We start from the raw sequence: 23,909 nt of genomic DNA, 5'->3' as shown, positions 1-23,909 counted from the left end.
GTCTATACAGGCAAAACACTCATGTTCATAAAATAAATCTTAAAAATTGCCTGATGGTGGTGGTGCACCTCTTTAATGCCAGCACTCTGGAGAGACAGGTGGCTCTCTGAGTTTGAGACAGCCAAGGTTACACAGAGAAACCCTGTCTATAAATAAATATATACTCTATGGTGCCTTTGTTCTCTGGAAAGACAGCCCAGCAGAAGATGCCTATATAGGAAGAGTGTGACAAGGACTGAACACTTGCATACACCAGTTGAGATATACCCTAGTGGTAGGAGGGCCCTGAGTACAGCCAGAAAGCCACCTATGGCCCTGCAAGGTTCACAAGACAAAGCACTAGCCAGTATCCTCCCACAGTCTTTCCTATATAGGCATCTTTCGCTTTGGTTCTCTTCTGGGCTGACTTGCCCCTGGGTGGTTTGATCTACCACTCTGCAGGTCCTGGATCTCTGCCACCCACAGCTTCACGGCCCTTCAGAAATACTCTCTACACAAGCATCCTGTGGAACTTGACCCATGACAGGGTGTCCCTTCCTCTTTTCAGTGTGTCAGACCACCAGCCCGTGTCCCTTCCTCCTCAATAGGCCAATTTTAGCCTCTGCCGTGCAAAATCTAGTTCTGACAACAAACCTGTTACCAAGTGGGAGCCGGACCCTCAGTTAACTCCCTCTTGGTCTACACTTTTATGGTATTGACTACTTAGGTTTCACTCAAATAAACACCCTCTGTTTGGGGGCTCTGTGCCACCACATACAGGCCACCTTATTTCCCTGCATCGATGCTCTCCAGGGTCAGTGCCCCCACCCTATTCCCAATTGCTGAATCCAACGACTTTTGGCTTCTCTGCCAGACATCTTGAGAACTCCACAGGTGACTTCCTAAATCCCAATCATTATCTTCTTGTTTTTGCCCCACTCCGACCCCCGAGACTTTTTTTTTTTTTTTTTTTTTTTTTGTAGCCCTGATTTGTCCTGGAATAAGTGCTCAAGCCCTAGAACTCTGCCTGCCCCAGTCTCTCGAGTGCTAGGATTAAAGGCAGGTGCCGCCACTGCACAGCCTGGAAATTCCAATCTTATAATTGTGCAAAGCACTAGGTTTCCCGTGTCTACATATCCAACCTCCTCCGTCTACCTCGGAGCCACCATCTGGAGCCCCTAAACTTATATGGAAGCCCTTCCCTGGGCCCAGTTCGGATCCTGCGTGGCCCTGAACAAATCCTTCCACCTCTTGAAGCCTCCTCTACCGTCCACCATAAGAATCCTGAGTCGGTTTCTTCAGAGTCCACCTCTCTCCAGGGCAACTAGGTGTAAGCCTACTTTCAGCAAGTTGGTATAGACGCAGAACTCTTGCATAAGACTACAAGCCCCAAAAGGCATTGCGCTAGGGAAGAGGCGGAGTTATACCCCGCCCCGGAAGATAAGGCTGCCTTGAGCTGTCTATTTCCTCTTTCGGCCTTGCTTACCGGCAGGTAAGTCGTGTTTTGTCCGCTGCGGATTTGAAATTATCCACCGCCATCCGCCACCGTTAAGCACTCGGTGGTCTGTCATGCGGCCTGGTTCGCTCCTCCAGGACCAGGAGGGAGGGATGGAGTTGCGTGGGCCTTGGGGGCTGGCAGGGACCTGTTGGTTTTGTACGCTGAACGAGAGCCATTTCCAGACTCGCCGCCATGGGCCGTGTGATCCGAGGGCAGAGGAAAGGCGCCGGTTCTGTGTTTCGTGCGCACGTGAAACACCGTAAGGGCGCCGCGCGTCTGCGTGCTGTGGACTTCGCTGAGCGACACGGCTACATTAAAGGCATCGTAAAGGTGTGAAGCCCCGGCGGGGGCAAGCAGACGGGGGACAGGGCGTCTCGAGCAGACCTTATAATAACAACCTGCCACCCTGACCCATAGGACATCATTCATGACCCCGGCCGCGGCGCTCCCCTCGCGAAAGTGGTCTTTCGTGATCCTTACCGATTCAAGAAGCGGACGGAGCTGTTCATCGCAGCAGAGGGAATCCACACCGGGCAGTTTGTGTACTGCGGCAAGAAGGGTGAGCTTCAAGGCGGGCAAGGAAGGGTTGGGCCGGGGACTCAGAATGCTGAATTTCGTTGTGGAAGCTGTGTGAGTTTGAGTTCCTTCCAGCTTTATTAGTTACTTTGTCCCTTCTCTCGACAGCCCAGCTGAATATCGGCAATGTTTTGCCCGTGGGCACCATGCCTGAGGGTACCATCGTGTGTTGTCTGGAGGAGAAGCCTGGGGACAGGGGCAAACTGGCAAGAGCTTCCGGGAACTACGCCACGGTCATCTCCCACAACCCAGAGACCAAGAAGACCCGAGTGAAGCTACCCTCAGGGTCCAAGAAGGTCATTTCCTCTGCCAACAGGGCTGTTGTTGGTGAGTGCAGGGAACCCTGAAGACAGGGTGGTCAGCATATGAACTGCCAGTTGCTGGACCCTAGAACCATAATACCTACACTGGGTTTGTTACAGCATTGGCTGTCAAGGTAGTTGATGAGTTAAAAGCCTTGGTTGCTCTTTTAGAGAGCACCCAGGTTATCTTCCCAGCTCACAACTGTGATTCCTGTCCCTGGATTTGGTGTTTTTCTGGTCTACTGGGCACTGCATAGATGTGTATAGCTACAGACAGTAGGTACAAATGCCTGTATATATAAAATTAGGGTTAAAAAAGATTACACCGCTTGCAACTTTTGTACACTGTAACCTAGGACTTCAGTCCTGCATGAGTTTAGTTGGTTCATTTTAGAAAAGCGGATAGTATCATTAAAGATGTTCAAGCCAGGGAAAGGGGACATGACTCAGTCTTAGTTAATTGGAAGCATCTTAGAATCTGCTAACCTTTCCTTATGTGGGATAAGGTCCGAGGGCACATGGTCAAAGCATACTGTGTTTGGAGGATTTGTCCATTTGTGTGGGTGGTATCTTCAGAGGTTGAAGGACCTGTCCTGAGTCTCGGGCACTGAATATCGAGGTGTGCCTCCCTGGAAACTGAGTTAACAGTATGCTTTGATACAGGCATGGGCCTTGCCTAGCATGGAAATGTCAGTTTGCCATGTGAGGGGTTTCCTAGGTAGAACTTGCTGGACTTCTGTGGGGTTATAGATTCCTGGCATAGACCAATGTGACTGGAGGGACTTGGGATGCACATCTCATGTGTTGTGTAATTTTGCAGGTGTTGTGGCTGGTGGGGGCAGAATTGACAAGCCTATCCTAAAAGCTGGCCGCGCTTACCACAAGTACAAGGCAAAGAGGAACTGTTGGCCACGTGTGCGGGGTGTGGCCATGAATGTAAGTAGCCCAGGACTGAATGGGTGGGCTTTGCTCAGTGCTGTTCTGGGAGGGTCTACAGCAGGGAGGTTCAGGATGGTAGAATCCTTTTTACTGTGTTCCCTGCATTGGTGAGATTACTGGTACTCATTCATTCATTCTCTTTCTATAGCCTGTGGAGCATCCCTTTGGAGGTGGTAACCACCAGCACATTGGCAAGCCCTCCACTATCCGAAGAGATGCCCCTGCTGGGCGCAAAGTGGGTCTCATTGCTGCCCGCCGGACTGGACGGCTGCGTGGAACCAAAACTGTACAGGAGAAGGAGAACTAGAGTTTGGGAGCTAATAAAGTATGTCCTTTGGCTAATAGGTTGTGAGTGAGCCTCTTACGTTGGGGAACCCCACCATAGAGCCTTTTGGTACAGGGAAATGAAAGATGCTTCCACCCTAGAAGAAGACTTAAGAACATGGCTTGCTGGATGTGGATTAAGGTAGATGACTTTGGGAGACCAAGTCTCTACATAACCCTTGGCTGTCGTGGAACTCACTGTGGCTAGAACTGCCTCCATGCCCAGTTAGATAGCTTTGTTTTACAATACATGGTGCTGACGTGTGCTGTGGGCCACAGTTGCTGGGATTACAGTTCAGATTTTACCCCATATCCTCTCATGCAGTAGAAGCTAGCATGGGGCTCTTAATTATCTGATTTGGGATTACAGACTGTTTTGGGCACTAGTGTGTGAGTGCAAGCTGCTTTCTGGAATGTCCAACTTTTTTTTTTGATCCAATTGGTTGTATCTTTTGTCCAGAGAATAAGGCATCCCACATGGCCCCCACTCCCTCCCCGCAAATGATGAAGACCATGGCTGTTACACAGTAAGATTTGCTCAGAGTAGAGTAGAGGTGCTTTTGTACCTTCCCTGGTTTTGGTCACTCCTTTCCACCATCACTGAGTGATGGAAGTTAGAGCTTGAGATTGCTGTCTGCTGGTCCTAGATTCCTGTGTACAGTGAGTGTGTGCTGACACGGAGAAAGCTACAGCCCCAAGACTAGCTGAAATCTCATCTAGCACTCCACCAGGTCTTACCTGTTGGCAGTCCTTGGATGTGTATGTCGAGTTCTGAGGCTTACCTCCCTAGGCTCACAGACTATTCAGAGGAACAGCAAGTTAGGGACAGACAGTGAAGGCAAGCAGGTTTTCATTTTAAAAGAAAAACATGAATGTTAAACGACCATATCCTATGGCTCCTTGTTCACTGATCACCATAGTAACATTCCCTGAGAACCATTAAGGTCTCTTCCCCTGGTAAGTACTTGAGTAGCAGATATTTGTATTCCTTGTGGGGTGGTTATTCTGGAGAGACAAGCCCCAGACCATTGAGTTGTGTTAAGTGCTGCTAAGCAATGCCTTCTGCCTAGTGCGTTCCCTGACTGAAGTATGATCCTTTTCTTTATTGGTATGAATTCCACCCTATGGTGAGCCACTGGCTCTAAGGGCTCCAGGTTCTTATCAGCAGAGGTAGCCATCGATGACAGGCAGTTTCGGGATTGGGGTTTTGGGGAGGCACTAGGTGTGGCTGCTTGGGCTGATCTTTAGCTGCCATTGCTTTTCTGTTGGACTTGACCAAGAAATAGAGCGTAAGGGAGGAATTGGCTTTAGAAGTGCAGACAAATTCCTTTTCAGCTGGGCAGTGGTGGTGGTGCATGCCACTAATCCCAGCACTCAGGCAGAGGCCAGCCTGGCCTACACAGACCCTGCCTCTGGGAAAAAACCTACATCAATTAGAGTAGGGACCAAAGATTACCACCAAGTGGACTAATGGTTAAGTGGCCTCTACTCCAGGGAAGGGTTTGTTTAGCAGTGTTTGTGGTTAAGAACTACTGTGAGTCAACAGTTCTCTGAGCACAGCCTTGATTTTGAGGGCTCAGTTCCCAACAGTACTCCACACTTCCTAAAGCAGTCTCCATACGGCTATGATGCTTCTCAAAGTCCTGTCAGGAAGACTGTCAGATACCTCCCCTGACACCACTCACTGTTCCTGAATCAGCCAGTCAGCTGAGGCATCCGCATTAGGGCATCCGAAGACAGCTGGGGCTGGTGAGATGGCTCTTCCAAAGGTCCTGAGATCAATTCCCAGCGACCGCATGGTGGCTTTAAGGGGGTCTGATGCCCTCTTCTGGGGTGTAGGTGTAGGTGCAGGCAGCTCACTACATTAAAGGGGTTTAGATGTTCCAGAGACCTAAAAATGTGAAGAGGCAGCAGCTGGAGGGAGCATCTGTCCTATCAAAGTCTGAGCTGTAGATCCCAAAAAAGGGTTTTGAGGAAAATATAAAGGTATTTTTGAGTTGGGGGTCTCATACCAACTTGAACGTGACATAAAGTCAAGGATGGCCTTGCTCCTGATCCTCCTGCCTCCACCTCTCAAGTCCACATATTACAGGCATGTACAACTCATGGTTATGTAGTTCTGGGGATCAACTCCCTGTTTCATGCACTCTACCAAAGGAATAATATTACCAGCCTTTAAAATTCATCTACTTAAACATAACTGACTGCTCTTCCAGAGGCCCTGAGTTCAATTTCTAGCAACTACATGGTGGCTCACAACCATCTGTAATGGGATCTGATGTCCTCTTCTGGTGTGTCTGAAGATAGCTACAGTGTACTCACATAATAAAAAATAAATTTAAAAAATTCATCTCCTTTCAAGTTGACTTTTACAGTCATTTAGTGTACGTACATATATGTTTGTGTTCAGGCACATACCATTGACATTGAGTGTGGAGGTCAGCGGACAAGGTGGAGTTTTCCCTGTCTACTGTGTGGGCTCTGGGGATTGTCAGGCTTGGAGACAAGCTCTTTTACCCACAAAGCCACCTTGGCAGCTCATGACTCAGATTATCACTAGAGGTTTAGGACACTATGTGATGAATAAAATTATGGCACTATCTCCCCTCTTCAATTTGGTAAGGGACTCTACACTGAAGGAATGCCTCTGTAAGACTGGCCTACAGGCAAGTTGGCTGGGTGTTTTCATTAATAAGGAAGGGCCCAGACCATTGTAGGCAGTGACCCTGAGCAGGTCATGGGTTGTAAAAGGAAAGTTGAGCAAGCCAGTAGACATTGTTTCTTCGTGGCATGTGTTCCTGCCCTGATTTCCTTAGCCTGTGATGTGGAAATGTAAGCCATTTAAACCCTCTTTCTTCTCAAGTTGCTTCTGTCCATGGTGTTGTTACAGCACTGGCTACCCTGAGAGAAACTGGTACCAAAATCGTTGGCCATTTTGTGGGGAGGATGGCAGCAGGACTTTGGGCTAGAAAATCCATTGAGTATTCAGAGCATAATGACCTATTGTGGGGACTTAGAGATAATGATGAGAGTAACACAGATAGTGAAGACTACTGGGGCAGTCCATTATCATCCTTCTTCCTCCTACTCCTCTTCCTCTTTCCTCCTCCTTCTCCCCCCCCCCCCCCCTTCTTTTGAGACGGATTCTCTAGCCCTGGCTGTCCTGGAGCTCACTCTGTAGACCAGGTTGGCCTTTAACTCACCCGCCTTGTCATCTGAGTTCTGGGACTGAGGACATGCACCAGGCCTGACATTTTTCTTTGTTGTTTTGAGACAGGATTCCACTATGTAGATATGGCTGGCCTGGAGCTGAATATGTAGACCACACTGGTCTTGAACTCGAGAGATCCACCTGCCTCTACTTTCTAAGCACTGGGACTAAAAGTGTGCACCACTGTGCCCAGTGATTATTTTCAATCAAGAATCTGTGGTTCTTGTTAGCTGAGGGCAAAGAATTAACTTCCCAAGAGACCAGAACCACTAAAGGGAACCTTTGCTTTGTTGGAACAATCAATATGGGCCAGCTGGGGTTGAAGAATTAGCTGAGGTGAAATCTGGGAAATGTTTCCTCAGGGTCAGCATTCAGAGCTGTGCTCCAGAGGCAGTAAAGTTTGCACCTTGTGCTGGCAACTGACTCCAGCAATGGATTTCTCAAGGAGGTACAGGTTATGAAGGGGTCATGTAGGTTCAAGCTGTAAGAGGACATTAATGAAGGTGCTGTGTCTGTTCTAATAGAAGCCCTAGAGTTAAAGGGATCACAGAGGGACACTGAGACTTGGCACCATAAGGTAGACAAGGAGAATGCAGGAGAGAGGCTACTTTGAAGGGGCAGCCCAGTTTGAGTGGAGGCCCCAGCATTTTAGAAATGCTGGCTCCATGGGACCAGCAGTGTATCCCAACTGAACTTGTATAGGAAAGCAGACCGAGCCCAGCTGTCAGGAGCAAGCCAGTAAGCAGTTACTTCTCGTCTATGGATGAGTTTCTGCCTTGACTTCCTTCTATGATGGACCTGGATATAGAAGTGGAAAAAAAAAACCCTTTCTTCTTTAAGGGTCAGATGTTTTATCAGGGCAATAGAAACCCTAAAACAGGTACCAAACAGGTTTTTTAAAAGTACCCATAAATTCAAATGTACCTATTTTTCATTCATCTTTTTAAAATACAAAACATGTATGGGGCTGGCAAGATGGCTCAGTGGTTAAGAGCACTGACTGCTCTTCCATAGGTCCTGCGTTCAATTCCCAGCAACCGCATGGTGGCTCACAACCATCTGTAATGGGATGAGATGCCCTCTGCTGGTGTGTCTGAAGACAGCAACAGTGTACTCATATACATAAAATAAATAATTATTTTTAAAAAATATAAAACATGTATTTTCAAACACTTAGAACTGCCATTTCAGAATGGTTGGTAAGAAAGCAAACTCAGGTCATCACGCTTTTTTCCACAGAGCCAACTCTCTGGCCCAAGATTTTTTTTTTTTTTTTTTTAATATCACTTTATCAACATAGCACTTAAGTGTTTTAAAAGGATACCAAAAAATGGTCCACCATTCTACATTAAAGCACAATATTAGAATGATCAGATACATTTAGGAATGTTATGAAGCTATGTAAGAAAAGGAACTATACTTGGACTGTGAATAGTTCCTACACCTTAGAGCTTTTCAGTTGCTTCAATAAACTAATTTATGTCAAATAGACAAAGGTAGAATTATGGCTGTCTTTACCAGCATCTACAGTTGTAGGGATTACTCTCCAATCTAACGTCCAAATGTTGAGGAAAATAAATTTAACGCTTGCTTTTTCCCCAGGTGACCGTAACCGAGGCACCAAGGGAAGGGGGTCCGTCGATTTAACAGAATTCCCTCCTGGAGGAAGGCTGTTTCGGTCTTGTGCACGTTCTAAGTGTGGGCTTCTGACAGCCACTGGGTCACAGCTTCTTGTGCACTTTCTGATGCTGGATCAGGTGCCCATGCTGGTTGAAGGCACGTCCGCACTCAGCGCACTCGTAGGGTTTCTCGCCCGTGTGGATCCTCTGGTGCTGGATGAGCACCGAGTACTGGCTGAAGGCTTTGCCGCAGCTATTGCACTCGTAGGGTTTCTCGCCCGTGTGGGTCCTCAGGTGCACGATGAGAGTAGCTTTCAGGCTGAAAGCTTTGCCACACTCCGTGCACTGGAAGGGTTTCTCCCCTGTGTGGATTCGCTCATGCTGGATCAGGGACCTGCGTGCACTGAAAGCATGCCCACATTCGCCGCACACGTAGGGTTTCTCTCCCGTGTGGACTCTCTGGTGCTGGATGAGGTGCGAGTGCTGGACAAAGGCCTTCCCGCACTCGTAGCACGCGTAGGGCTTCTCCTGGGTGTGAATCCGCTCGTGGTTCATCAGGGTGGAGCGGTGGCTAAAGGTCTTGCCGCACTCGCTGCACTCGTACGGCTTCTCCCCGGTGTGGACGTTGTGGTGCTGGATGAGCACCGAGCGGTCGCTGAAGGCCTTCCCGCACTCGCTGCACGTGTAGGGCTTCTCCCCAGTGTGGACCCGCTGGTGCTGCAGCAGCGTCCTCTTCACACTGAACGTCTTCCCACACTCGCTGCACCCATGAGGCTTCTCCCCAGTGTGCACTCTCTGGTGGCTCCGCAGGACCGTGCTATGGTTGAAGGCTTTTCCACACAAGGGACACACGTAGGGCCTCTCCCCGGTGTGGATCCGCTGGTGCTGGATGAGGTGGGAGAGCTGGGTGAACGCCTTCCCGCATTCCAGACACTCGTGAGGCTTTTCTCCCGTGTGGATCTTGTGGTGTTGAGCAAGGTCAGAACTCACTCGAAAGGCTTTCCCGCATTCATTACACTCGTAGGGCTTCTCGCCTGTGTGGATCCGCCTGTGCTTACTAAGGACAGAACTCTGGCTGAAGGCCTTTCCGCAAACGCGGCACACATAGGGCTTCTCGCCCGTGTGTATTCGCTGATGCTGGAGGAGATGAGAGCTCCGGCTAAAGCACTTCCCACACTCAATGCATATATAGGGTCTCTCTCCGCTGGGGGCCATCTGGGGTCGAGCAACTGGTGCACTAGGGTTCAGCACGCGGGCATTCTCGGAGCCAACAGGCTTTGGACTCGGATAGAAGTTCGGCTCTGTTTTGTAAAGTTCTCCATCAACCTTCCTCGACGATGTTTCCGCCAGCGTCGCTGATGTTTCGTCTGAGATTACTGGTTGCGCATTCAGGTCTGTGTTTTGCTTTTCATCCTTGGCTTTGAATTCTGAAGCACCAAATACAACATGAAAAGGTTAGCACGGGTTGGGGTGGTGGGTCGCTTATGCTGATAATTCTGGCACTTGAGAGGCTGCGGCGAGAGGACTGTGAATTCAGTGCCAGTCTAGGTAGCCTACAAGCGCTGCTTTAAAAAACAATAACCTAACTGCGGGTGGTATGCCTTTAATCTCAGCACTCAGAGGCACAGGCAGGTCGATCTCTGAGTTCGAGGCCAGCCTGGTCTATAGAGCAAGTTCCAGGACATCCAAGGCTACACAGAGAAACCCTGTCTTGAAAAATAATAAGAAGAAGAAATAAGAAATGTTAAAGATTAAAAAAAGGAAAAAAGAAAAAAAAGAGAAAAAAAAACCTAAATCAAAACATAAAACAAAAAACCTAAATCAAAATAAAGACAACAAAAGGCTAGTACCACTCAACACTGCTGAGAGTGGTCTCAGCCGTGGCGATGCTGCACAGATCCACCATCGGCTTGTCTGCCCCGTGCAGAATGCACACGATAGTGGAAGCATCCTTTTGTCCCCTGCAGCTGTCAGGATGGGTTTCAGTGGCTGCAGGCAACAGCACAGGAGCAGTAAAGCAGGACCTGGGGGCTGAAGCTTTTGAGCAGGCCAGAGGATGCTGCTATCCTGGGAGCAGGGGCTTCCTATACTGTCCAGTGCCGATGGTCCCCTCTGTGGAAGACTGTTCAACGTGGAGAATGCACTGTGTAGCAGGCAGGAGGGTGGATACTTAAAGAGACAGATCTCGGGAACCTGGTGCTACATTTAGGCTGGAGATGACCTGGGAGGGTGGCAGTGTGAACAGTAAGGAAGGTTTTCTGGAACCCAGAGACAGGCTGTAAGCAGACTGTGTGTGTGTGTGTGTGAGCACTGGGGGCAACCATGTTTCATATCGTGAGTTTAAAGGTGTCTTCACATCAAGCCTTCATGTGGAGACAGCTACACTGGGCCATGGTGTGGAGAGGTCCCTCAAACACAAGGCCTAACGGGCTAGGAGTCCAATCCGCATGGCAGAGGAAGTTGGTCCTTGCAGGTCTCCATTATACGGTCCCTGCTGCAGAGGATGCTGGCCAGCCCAACCAGTGCTAGAAGCTCCTACAACCTTGAGGCTGGGCTCAGGATGCCAGCTTATCCTAAAGCCCTAACCGTTTCCAGGGTCTTAGCTGTGGACTTCCCTGAATGAGTTGTCATGTTTGATTAATATCCTTGGACAGGAAGCCCCACAGCAGAGAAGACGTAAGAAGAGAAGTCTTATTTTTTTAAATTGAAATGTGTGTGCGTGTGTGAGCGCGCATATGCCACTGTGTGCTCGTGGAGGTCAGAGGGCAGCCTTTTGGACTTAGGTCTTCTTGTAACCTCTATGTGTGTTCTGGGGATTGAGCTTGGGCTGCTGGGCTTGTATGGCCAACTGGCATCTGGGACATCTTGCAACTCCAGATGTCTTACTCTTGCTGAAGGGCATACAAGGGTTTCTGGAGAGAACCAGTGAGATTATCAACTCTGGGGCAAAGTACAGATTTAGTGAATTCTAACCCAGAGCCCACGATCAGGCAAGAACAGTATCAGAGCTTCTGCTTTGTTTATTCGCTTCTAAATGTTAGAGTAGCAAACACTTGGGAAATGGTGTGTTATGGGTCAGCCCCCAGTACGGGGAAGGCTAGGACAGATCCTCACTTCTTTTTGTCCCTTTTCAAAAAAAAAAAAAAAAAGATCCATTTATATTTATTTTATGTGCATTGGTGTTTTGCCTGCGTGTGTCTCTGTGAGGGGGTCGGATCCCTGGATTCAAGCTGGAGTCACAGACAGCTGTGAGCTGTCATGTGGGTGGTGGGGACTCTGGAAGGGCCAGTGTTCTTCATCACTGAGTCATCTCTCAGTATCCCAAGTAACTTTCTGATTCTCTTACAAATGTTAAAATTTTAATATTTATGCCTTTGCTTATTGCTGATAATAATACAAATTATTTTCATTACTGTAGCTAAATTTACTTATGAATATCAATCTCTTTTTTTTCTAAGCTAGAGATCACATAAATTTCAAACAATACTTTCCCTTCCAATATTTTCAGACTTTGCTTTATTTCATACATGGAGCCTCAGTACAAAATCTCGTGGCTTAGGGGAAATGAATTCTTTTCTAACTGAGATGAACTTTCATCCCTTCAACCTTGAGTATCAGGCTGAGAAACTTCCCTTCTATACTAAGATGCCTTGTTGGTTTCTAAACCACCAAGGAACCATCAGAACCGAAATCTCCCACTAATACCTGGGTAGCCACTTACGGTCTTTCTGAGCAGCGACAAAATCTCAGGCCTCTACGCAGCTCAGCTAACCTGTCCCTTCTCCTTTGTACCAAGGTTTACCACCCTGTCTACCCACTACCCTACATTTCCTCCTATGGACTATTGCTCAGACTTACACAGACCAGTACCTCCTGGTCTGTGACATTCTGTCTGAGGAAGAATGAATGACTGAGCCTGCCCCGACCAATGGAAGCTTTTCTCTATCGGTGGCTCAGTCTGAATTCGCTACACCTTCAGTGAAAACAGGACCAGTTCTTACTCACCAAAGTGATCACTTCCCAGGCCCTGGCTCGGCTCAGTTTCCTGTCCATCCAGGACCCATGGATCTTCTCCTCGCTCCAGCTGGGAGATCACAACAGGCTTAGATCCTGGAAGTCCTACTCATGAGGATGGAAGCCCTTGTGTTACACAGTACTTACTAAGGTATCCCCGTAATCCACGCTACATGCAAACATGCAAGCATGTGAAAATGAACAATTCCATTGGAGCTAAACACCTGGGGGATAAACAAGCCTCAGGATCAGTCTGGCCCACGTCCCCCTCCTCCCCACAGGTGCCTCCCCTGGGAACCCCCCCACATTGAGTCCAGCAACAAAAACACACAGATGGGGCCTTACCCAGTGAGACTACATTCCCGTAGGTCTCCATCATGACATTTCGGTAGAGACCCCGCTGAGCAGGGCCCAGGCGGGCCCACTCCTCCTGAGAGAGCAGAACAGCCACATCCTCAAAGGTCACGTTGGCCTGGAATGACAGGATTTTAAGTGACAGGCAGTACACGTGATGTGGGAGGTTGGTGAGTCACGTGAGGTTGAAAGGCAGAAGTGACAAAGTTCAGGAGAGGTAGTGATATTCAGACTGCTTGGGCATAGGAGGCCTATAGGAGGTTTGGTTAAGCCCTGAGTAAGCTTTTGGGACCACTCACCTGTGGTGCTGCTGGAAGTGGCAGAAGTCCGGCTGCTGCCATCTTGGGACTGTGAGGACAACAGAAATCAGGGGATCCTGTGGGGCTGATAAAGAAGAGAATACATGAGAGTCCAGTCCAACAGATCCTGACCTCCCAGGTGGTCCTTTGTCATATAAAGTCAGTGTAAGGCATGCCAAAGTGAGATCCAAGGAGCTGAAGCCACCATAGTCCTGCTTTGTCCTGGTCACACTGGTGTTCTCTCGTACAGAGTCCTGAGCAAACATATGGTTCCTGGGCCTATCCCATCTAGTAGACTTAGTCAGGAAATTCTACTTAAAAATGGTAAGAAAGGCCAGAGGCTATTTTATCTTTGTGAATTCTCGACCAAGAAGGGCTTTGTACCCTATTTTGTTTTGTTTTTAAAAGATACGTAGGGGGCTGGAGAGATGGCTCAGAGGTTAAGAGTACTAGCTGCTCTTCCAGAGGTCCTGAGTTCAATTCCCAGTAACCACATTGTGATGGTTCACAACTATCTGTAATGGAATCCAATGCCCTCTTCTGGTGTGTCTGAAGACAGCTATAGTATACTCTTATATATAAAATAATAAATCTTAAAAAAAAAAAAAAAGCCCAGAACAGTACTTGTTACTCTTGGGGAGGACCCAGGTTTATAAACAACTCCAGTTCTAGGGGATCTAATGTTTTCTTCTGGCTTCTATGGGCTACATGCTGGTGGTACACATGAACCCACATAAAAACATACACATGAAGATAAATAGTTTTTAAAAAAATGATAAGGATTTCTAATCAGGGTACCCGTTGTTTTCCAATGGCTTAAAGTTTCAACCCTTAACTCCTGGACTATAGGAGTCCTTATATCTGACCATATATCTGACCATATGTATATGGGGAGCCTGTGAAGGCTCTGGCTGCCAGCTGGCTCACCCTGGCCTATGATCCTGCCTGCTCACAAGGACAGTAGTTCTCCAGGGCTGTACATGTTCTATACTGAAGGTATTCATATGGCTCATGTGGGACCTGTAGGCATTAAGCCAAGCTGCCTCCCAAAGAAGTACTACCTCCAGAGTGGGAAGTGGATGGCCTATTGAAGGCCTACACTTCTGTGGGAAACCCTAGGCTCTGGCCCTTTGTCAGTCTTAGATAACCTCTTGTGCTCTGATAAGGCAAGGGTTCAGCTGTATTGGCAACACAAGCCTGAACAGTGGTTACTATGGTGACCTGAGTCTGGAGTAACAGAGTCTGAGACCTGAAAGATGTCTCATCTCAAAGAGGAAGGGGCCATTTGGTGGTGTGTGGGTGCTGGAGAACATACCATGATAAACAGGTGTTTAGCACAACTAAATGGCCTGGGAAGAGGGAGTTCTGAGAGCTCTCCTGACAAAGCTGGTCCTATAGCAGATAGGTTCAGTCTTCTGAAGTGTTGGGGAGCGGTCTACATTAGTGAGACAGGGCCAAGCCTGCAAATGATGGCAGATGGAACCAGAAAAGAACGAGGAACAGGATTATAATACATCTTTTCAGGCACCTAGCTCTTTGATACTGAAACAGAAGCTAAGCATGGTTTCAAATTCCTCTCCCTTGTAATTCAAGCTATTCAGAAGATGAAGGCAGAAGGCGCCTCAGTACAAGAGAAACCTTGTCTGAGGGGTTGAGGGAGAGGGGAGGGAGAGGTGATGGTATCATGACCTGCCAGTATGTGTATGGGGGACACAGGAGGTCAGGGTTACCCTATCTTTTTAAAATAAAATGCCAGACATGTATGCATGAGTAGCTTTCAGGAAACCCACACTAAGTTGTCTCAGGAGAACGAAACATGGCAACAAGGAGAGGTTGACTTCAACATGTCCTCTCAAAGGCCATCTCTCCAAGTGTGTGCACGCGCAGTTTTATGCAATTTTCATTTGAATGCAACTGGAATTTGATTAAACTTCCTTTAAAATTTACAGGAATAACAGATGCAAAAAAGGATCCAGAAGAAAGTATGGGCAGTGGAGCCAGATATCTAAACTAACACAAGGTTGGCCTACTGAGGACAGGACAGAATCAGGCTCTGGTAGACGTAGGGACCTAAAAGATGACAGGCAGGCTGGCTCGATGACTCCTTGGGTAAAAGTGCCTGTTGTCAAGTTTGATGACTAGGGTGTGGTTCCTAGGATCCACATGGCAGGAGAGAACCAGCTCCACACTTGCTATGGCATGCATGCTCACATGCATATGAAAGCATGTGCTCGTGTGTGTGTGTGTGTGTGTGTGTGTGTGTGTGTGTGTGTATATGCGTGTGTATCCACCACCAACAACAACACAAAAAATTAGGACCAGCAAAATGGTTCAGTGGGTTTTCCACCAAGCTGGACAACTTGAGTTCAATCCTGAGACCCACATGGTGGAAGCAGAGAACCAATTCTTATAAGTTGTCTTCTACACGCATGTGTGGTCCCACCCCTCAATCAATAATAAAATCGTATAGGCTTTAGAATTCAGTTCCTTATTTAGTAATATTTGTATCCAGATGAAATGTGATTAAATAGAAAGTACTCATCCTCCCGTTTTTTTGGCCCCAGTATCTGACCCCTGCCACCTCCTGATGCACTATGCCCTTCCCAGTCCCCTGGCAGCAGCCAAGTCAGCCTTTCTAGTCCCTCAGTTGCCCTTTCCCAGTTGCTTCCCATGGGAACAGATTCACTCCACTTGGTCTGCTTTCTAGGAGAACAACGTGTTTGCAAGATGTCATCTCCACTGGACCTGGAGCAATCCTTTATAGGATTCCTTTCATCTCCACTTGGAGAAATCCACTGATGGAAGTGCTTGGACACTGTTTACTGCAGGCAGTAGGCATACTGCCAGTTTATGGGCACTGTTCTCCCTCAGTGAGGCCTTCTCAGAGTCTCCCTTTGTCACTAACCACTTCATTCCCTTGGGTGCTATTTCCATCCTCAGGTACATGAGAGATTGACCTTAGCCAATGAGCATCTCTGGCTCTCAGAAGCCTGACAGAGTGACTGGGATTCAGTGCAGCATAGTCCTGACTACAAATGGGCGGGGTCTAGTGATGAGAATACAAAGAAGCTGCATTCAGGACTTCTGACAGGTCTCCAGGCTCTTAGGGCTGACCTAGAAACAGTTGGCTCTTGGCTGTTGCAATTTCTGTGACCTTCAGAGAGTTTTGGTTTGTCACTATTTTTTTTTCATTTTGTAAGCCAAATCAGAAGCCAATCATTCCTTTAGGAATTTCTAAATATCTTGCTGTGGCACAACTTACATGTTTGTTTTAGAGTGGTGGTTCTCAACTTTGCTAGTGCGGCAACCCTTTAATACAGTTCCTCATGTATGAAAGGTGACCTGTGACCACAAAAACACAAGACTCGCAAATTTCCCTAAGCGAATGGTCATTATCCATCCATCCATCCATCCATCCTCCAACCATCCATTTATGAATCTATGGATCTATCTATCATCTATGGATCTATCTATCTATCTATCTATCTATCTATCTATCTATCTACCTACCTACCTACCTACCTACCTACCTATCTAATTAATAGCTTTCCTACACACCAGTGACACTTGGTCCAAGACATGAAAGAACAGACACCACAAATCATAGTAAGGCTAATTTGTATACTTTATTCGAAACATCCAACAACATTTTGTTTTATTTTTCCTGGCAGGATTCTCTGTGTAGCCCAGGCTGCCCTCAAACTCAGAGATCCATCTGTCTCTGACTCCTGAGTGCTAGGGATTAAAGGTATTTGCCACCATCACCCTATCCATCAATCAATGTTTTTATGAAAGGTTATAGGGGTTCAGGGTTTCCTAACTAAATATTTTTATATTCATTAGGAAGACTCAACAAACACAGAGGCAACTCAGAGCTACTAAGAAAGGAACCAGCTGAGAAGAGAAGTTTCGGCCACCACAGGGCCAACCACTTTAATGAGAGTCATGTGGGCCTGGGCAGGAATGGGCATCTTAAATTGAGCCAGGAGTGTTGGCATTCACCTGTAATCCTAGCACTTGGGAAGCTGAGGTGGGCAGACTGCTAACATGAGACTACAAGGTAAGTTCTAAAGTAGCACATGAAGAGACTGAGTCTTGGCTCAGGACCCCCAAGACCAAGTTCTCAGCACAAAGGTTTATTTGCCGAAGAAAGACAGAGGGCAGGGAATAAGAGACAAAGACAGGAGACAAAGGCTGAGAGGGAGGAGGACTGTTTGCTGGGGGAGGGGGAGGGGGAAGGACTGCCTCTGAATAGAGGAGACAGTTGTAGCCCATAGGCAAATGGTTTATAAAGGTAAAATGGGAAACCCGAATTAGAATGAGGTGTTTAAATTTAATTGGGCATGCTAATAGGTGAGCCAAATGGGGGCTTTTGTCTGCTGGACTTTGATAGCTGGACCTTGGTGGTCAGCATCAGGAGGAGGAAGTGGCCAAATAAGGGAATAAACCTTGGTGGCTAGCTTTAGGAATGTAATCTAACAGTTTTTAAGCCTGCAGGGGTGGGGGGGCATGTTTACCATGCTTGAGCTGGTTAGCCCCTTCACTATACACTAAGTTACATAGTAAGAGTCTGTCTCAAACAGCAAACAAACAAAACACCAACCAACCAACCAACCAACCAACCAAAACACAGGAAAAGAGGAGGTGTGGGGTGGGGAATAGACAGCTCAGGAACAGAAACCAAGCACAGTCCAGTTTTGGGAAGAGACTCGACAGATTAACTAAGTGCTTAAGTATTTTTGCTAAATATAAAAATTAAATCTTTACACAGTTCGCCAACAAACTACCACTAAGTGGGGCCAAGGTAGAAGATTTTAAAAGGGCAAAGAAAACACAAGCTGTGCTTGGAGGTGGAAACCTGTAAGCCCAGCACTGAGAAGGCAGGAGGATCTTAAGGGTTCCAGGTCAGCTGGAGCCACACAGGGATCTGGAAGGAAATCAAGCAAACACTGTAGGGTTTGAGTGAGAGACAGACCAGAAGGGGAATGGATTTCCAACACACATGCCTGGACCAGAGAACATCTTCAGACTTAAAAGCCAAACAATGGAACGATGGACCATTACTGGAAACTGCATACCAGAACTGGCATCATCTGTATAGTGAGAAACTGCAAACAAAGGGACCCACCATGACCATCACTGACCAGTCTGGCCGTCCACCGCTCACAGTATATTCAGGCATTTTTCTATCTTTGCGGCTTACCTGGCACTTGGCAGTATACTATGCAAGTTTATTTTTGTTTTAAAGACTTGAGTTAATTTACCAAACAAAACTTCATCCATACCTCAAGTCCAACCAAGTTAACCAACCAGTAAGAAGCCTTATGTATGCTGGGCAGTGGTGGCACATGCGTTCAGTCCCAGCACTCGGGAAGCAGAGACAGGCGAATCTCTGTGAGTTCGACGCCAGCCTGGTCTACAGAGCTACTTCCAGGCTAGCCAAGGCTACACAGAGAAACCCTGCTTCGGAAAGCAAGCAAGGAGAGATGGCTCAGTGGTTAAGAGCACTGCTGGCTCTTCCAGAAGTCCTGAGTTCAATTCCCAGTGATGGGTATGATTTATGGGGAGGGAAGAGAACCTGGATTCTAACTTCATCCCTTATCTCAATAAATTCCATATAGAATCAACACTTTACAAGCACCAGACAAAATCACATTGTTTGTAAAATGATCCTGAAGTAAGGACGCCCCTTAAAACACAGCCAAAGCCAAAAGACTTTAATGGAAAATATTTTGCCCATAAAACAAAACCAACAACAAAACCCTTCTAGTTGCAAACTAAGTAAATAGGACCAAAGAAGACACGTTCTCATGGAGTAAACAGACTATATAGGGAAGTGTGTTTTTAACAGACAGAAAGCGCAAGCTGGTTGATCTGAACAGGCATGCAAACAGCTAAAAGACAAATGCAGAGGCTTCAACCTCAGAGATACTGAGACTGGAAATGGAAGCATCTGTATGGCAAGAAAGCCCCAGGGACTGGCCACCAGTGGTGGGAAGCTGGCTTACTAGCTCTAACCTACTCACCCCATCCCACGTCTCTGTGTCCCCTACAGGGAAATTCCCAGTGTGCAAAGCGACAGGACTAATGTCCACCCAGCCTTAAACATCTATGCAGTGGGGTTTTCCTTTCATGTGAGGAACAGGAATGTCTACACGCACCAGTGGTAGGTGCTTGCTTCCAATTATTCTAGAAAGATCCATAGGAAACGGCTCCCAGTCATTGTGCATTCCCTGACAGGAGGCTAGGCAGAGTAACATTTAAAAGGATTATTGTGGGCCGGGAAGATGATCCAGAGGATGGTACATCCAATATCCTTCCCTGGCATTAGAGAATACAACTATGCCCATACTTCACCTCCCACACACTAGGGGGAATTATTGTGTACAAATTTTCTGTGTGCATGTGTACCTACACATCAGCATCACATGGCGGCCAGAAAGAAACCTTAGGTGTTACTTCTCTGAAGCTTTTCATCGTTGGCCGGGGGTGGGGGCGGTGGTGGTGGTGGGAGGGGGCGGGCAACTCAGTCTCTTATTGGCCTGGAACGCGCCAAGTAAGCTCCTAAACCCCAGGGGCCTGCTCGACTCCTCTTCAGAGCTGGAGATAGCTGCACTCATCAGCGCATCCCGATTCAGGTGTTACACTGAGCCTTAAATGTGGAGGCTGGAGAGATGGCTCCTCGGTCAAGAGCACATGCTATCTTCCAGGACCCACACTGGATTGCCAGCACCCACATGGCGGCTCACAGCCAGTTCCAGGGAACCCGATGCCCTCTTCTGGCATCTTTGGCACCAGGCATGCACATAATATACAGATACGCATGAGGCAAAGCACATAAATACATATAAAAAAAAAAAAACAAGAAAATGTCACGTTAGATAAGTTGTCATCCATTAAAAGGGGCCTTTGCAAAGTAACAAGAGAGCATCAGCAGAAAAACTGAAAGAAATCCAGGAAGCTGAGTTATGTGGGGCAGAGCAGAGCACCTCCAGTTTGACAAGAAATGTCCTTAGCTGCTGAGGATGCTAAATACCGTTCAGGTGACTTAAAACGCTGTATGGTGGCCCTGACTCTCGTCAGGGTTACTGGGGAGGATCATGCGAACCCAGGACTTCCTGGGCAGTCTAGGACACGTTATTTCACCAGACAAAACCTCACCCACAGCTCAAGCCAAGCCAAATAACCAACCAGAAAAGAAACCGTATGCACATCAGAACCATCCAAACCCCGAACCAGGCAAGCGGGAGCCAACCGCGAGGGGTCCTGGGGAGGGGCCTGGAGGGTCGGAGGGATCGGAGGGTGCGGCCTGAGTCAGCAGCCCGGCTGCAGCCATCCATCGGGGGAAGGGCTGGCATACACTAAGGCGCGGAGGTTGGGTGCGGATGAAGGAGAGGGTCCCGCGCAGCCGACAGAGCGCCACTCACCATCTGCCGCAACCTCTCGCCCTGTGGTCGCTGCTTCAGCTCCCTAAGACAAAGGGGCCGTCCCGCTCTGTCTGCGCAGTCGTCAATCTCAGGGGACCCCGCCCCCAGGTCCCCAGCCCCCTAGTCCTGGACCCGGACGCCCGCCGGTCGGACGGTCCGCCCGCCTCCTGCTCTTGTAAAGAACTCTGCCCGCGGCCACCGAGATCCCAGGCCTCCGCTGTGCCTAGAGAGACCGCGTTCTGACCCGACCGCGCCTGCTCTTTGAGGCAGTAGCGGAAGCCGGCGCCCTCAGTCCCTACAAATCCGAGCGTCTCCCTGTCTCGTCCCCCCACTCCTGCGGATCCTCTTATCCTGAAGGCCTTCGGTCACTTCCGCCAAGATCTGTGCTTGCCCTCTAGTGGTCCGGCAGCCTGGACCACTGGTCCCGGAACCCATTATACTCACTGGTGCTGCTTGGGTTTAGTTTAACTTCTTAAAAAAAAAAAAGATTTTTTTTTTTTTTTTTAATATTTGAGTACACTGTAGCTGTTTTCAGACACACCAGAAGAGGGCGTTAAATCCCATTGCAGATGGTTGTGAGCCACCATGTGGTTGTAAGGAATTGAACTCAGGACCTCTGGAAGAGCAGTCAGTGCTCTTAACCGCTGAACCATCTCTCCAGTGCGTCTAACTTCTTAAGGAACTGCCTGCCACTCTGTCTTGTTTCTTCATCAACACATCCCCTAGACTAGTGTATGACTATTCTCATTGCTGCTTGTATTTGCCCACGTTTGGTCTAAGCAATCTTTTAAAAATGAGTTATTCCAAGGCTAGAGGGATACAACAGTCTAGGTGTTTGCTGCATAAGCCCGCACAGGGGAGGCAGAACAGGGCAGATCTATGCAGGGCTCACTGGCCAGCCAGTCTAGAGTCATCGGCAAGCTTCAGGTTCTGGTGAGCTTTTTCAAAAAACAAAACAACAAAATACCACGGTGGATGGCTCCTCACACTGACCCTTAGCCTCCCCCCGCCCCCACATTCTCCGCTGGAAAACAAAGTCAGGGACTTTTGTATGTTAAGCATTTAATTGCACTGGATCCTACCCTTCCATTATGGCTTTAATTTTCATTTCTCTAATTGTATTGGTTACTTGTCTTCTGTTACAAAATACCTGCAGAGGCAGAGGCAGGTCGATCTCTGAGTTTGGGACCAGCCTGGTCTCTAGAGAGAATTCCAGGACAGCCGGGGCAGCACAAGAATCATGGTTTTGGCCCAAAGGAGGAAATGTCTGGAAATGGAGACAGGGAGCAAGAACGGCTTCCCTCGTCTCCAGATCTTGTGGATCACGGTGGGATCCAGGATGGTGCAGCCAGGTTTTTGTTTTTGAATTTTTAAAGTGTGTGTGACCCAGAGGCAGCCAGTTTTAAAAAGCAAGCTAACAATAAATTGAAGGGAACACTCAGAGAAGTCACAATATAGAGAGGCCATTGATGTCCACGGGGCATGAAGCAGAAGGGAAGGGATGGGGACCCTAGAGATATTTTGAAGGGTATGAACACATTATTGATACATTATTAATGGGTCCAAAATTGTTTGAAAGAACAAAGAGAACGTGGCTAAGGTAATCTGATGACTAATCTCCGCTTCAAGGGAAACAAATCTCTGGGCATGTCTGTAAGGGATTGCCTAGCTTAGGTTAAGGTGGGCTGACCCACCTAATTATGGGCAGCAGAGTTTCATGAGTTAAGAGTTCTTGACTGAACGAGAAGGACTGAACCAAGTGTGAGCATGATTCACTCTCCTCTCCGTTGCCACAGTTGCAATGTGACCAACTGCCTCAAACGAAGCACACATCATCCCACCATCACGAACTGTAGCCGACCTCTGAACCACAGGGAACCCTTAAGTTTCCTTTGGTGTGTGCTTGTCAAAGCAATGCCAGCTAACTAAAACCACCACCAGCACGGCTGATTCTAAGACTGAGGCTCACTGAGGTTAGAGGTGGCTCAGTAAGTGAAGGTGCTTTCCAAAAGTGTGACAAACGAGAGTTGACCCCCAGAACTCATGGTAGAAGAGAACCGACCCCCACACGTGTGCTGTGGTACATGTGTGCCTCCCACCCCCAAACAGGTAAACTGTAGTGAGAGTAACAACACCAGAAAGGAAAAATGTTTCCTGTTTCTCAGTGAAGACACTTCTCTTTGGGGGGTTCCTACCGAAGTTCTCAGGAAACAACAAACCCAAGGTGAGGGACATTCTGCAGTATCTGAAGGTGTGCTCCAAACATGCCAGTATTGGAAAGGAAACCTAGGTTGATGCCGAGGGGAGGACAAAAGAGCCATGTATGTATGACAGAAGACTGTGCTGCAACCAGACCAAACATTTCTATTTTGTACATAGAAAAACACTGAAAAAAACTGTCCAAATATTAATAAAGCTTAAATTATGTCATGAATAGTCACTTGCTGACTAACAAAAAAAAAACAAAAAAAAACCAAAAAAAACAAAAACAAAAAAACAAAAACAAAACAAAAAACCCCCCAAAAAACCCCCCAAAACTGTCTATAGAACATGATTTAAAAAAACAAACCTTACAGATTCAATGCAATCCCCATCAAAATTCCAACCCAGTTCTTCATGGAATTGGAAAGATCAATGTGCAATTTTGTATGGAATAACAAAAGACCTAGAATAGCAAACTCCATCCTCAACAACAAGAAAACATCTGCGGGAATCATTATCCCTGACCTCAAGCTATATTACAAGGCAATTGTGCTGAAAACTGCCTGGTACTGGTACAGAAATAGGCACGTGGATCAATGGAATAGAATAGAAGATCCAGAAATGAGCCCTCATGTATATGGTCACCTGATTTTTGACAAAGGAGCCGTAAACATTCAATGGAAAAAGGACAGCCTATTCAACAAATGGTGCTGGTCCAACTGGCACTCAGCATGCAGTAGAATGAAAATAGACCCTTTCTTATCTCCTTGTACAAAGCTCAAGTGTAAGTGGATCAAAGATCTCCACATTAAACCAGATACACTGAAACTATTAGATGAGAAAGTAGGGAAAACCTTAGAACACATGGGCACAGGAGAAAATTTCCTGAACAAAACACCAATGGCTCGAGCTCTAAGGTCAAAGATTAACAAATGGGACTTAATGAGATTGCAAAGTTTCTGTAAGGCTAAGGACATTGTCAAGAAAACAAAACGGCAACCAACAGAATGGGAAAAGATCTTTACCAACTCCACATCAGATAGAGGCCTAATATCCAAGGTATACAAAGAACTCAAAAAGCTAGACACCAGAGAATCAAATAACCCTATTAAAAAATGGGGTACAGAGCTAAACAAAATGTTCTCAGTTGAGGAACATCGAATGG

At 47.4% G+C, this 23,909-nt stretch overlaps 2 protein-coding genes across 2 annotated transcripts; one reads left to right on the top strand and one right to left on the bottom strand.

Moving 5' to 3' along the window:
• The first annotated feature begins 1,442 nt into the window (after positions 1-1,442).
• On the top strand, positions 1,443-3,638 carry RPL8 (ribosomal protein L8). Its single transcript, XM_080939677.1, has 6 exons — positions 1,443-1,471; positions 1,660-1,807; positions 1,895-2,036; positions 2,162-2,380; positions 3,176-3,291; positions 3,443-3,638. Exons 2-6 carry the CDS (start codon positions 1,670-1,672, stop codon positions 3,599-3,601), a joined length of 774 nt encoding a protein of 257 aa, XP_080795803.1. The 5' UTR covers positions 1,443-1,471; positions 1,660-1,669; the 3' UTR covers positions 3,602-3,638.
• A 4,495-nt stretch (positions 3,639-8,133) lies between these two features.
• LOC308438319 (uncharacterized protein) lies at positions 8,134-13,195 on the bottom strand. Its single transcript, XM_080939679.1, has 4 exons — positions 13,116-13,195; positions 12,808-12,934; positions 12,454-12,567; positions 8,134-9,875 (listed from the first exon to the last, which is right to left on the bottom strand). Exons 1-4 carry the CDS (start codon positions 13,155-13,157, stop codon positions 8,551-8,553), a joined length of 1,608 nt encoding a protein of 535 aa, XP_080795805.1. The 5' UTR covers positions 13,158-13,195; the 3' UTR covers positions 8,134-8,550.
• Positions 13,196-23,909: the final 10,714 nt, after the last annotated feature.

Source organism: Micromys minutus, assembly GCF_963924665.1.
Source record: "Micromys minutus genome assembly, chromosome: 27".
In the NCBI taxonomy this organism is placed as follows: domain Eukaryota; kingdom Metazoa; phylum Chordata; class Mammalia; order Rodentia; family Muridae; genus Micromys; species Micromys minutus.
This window is presented reverse-complemented; position numbering and strand designations above follow the sequence as displayed.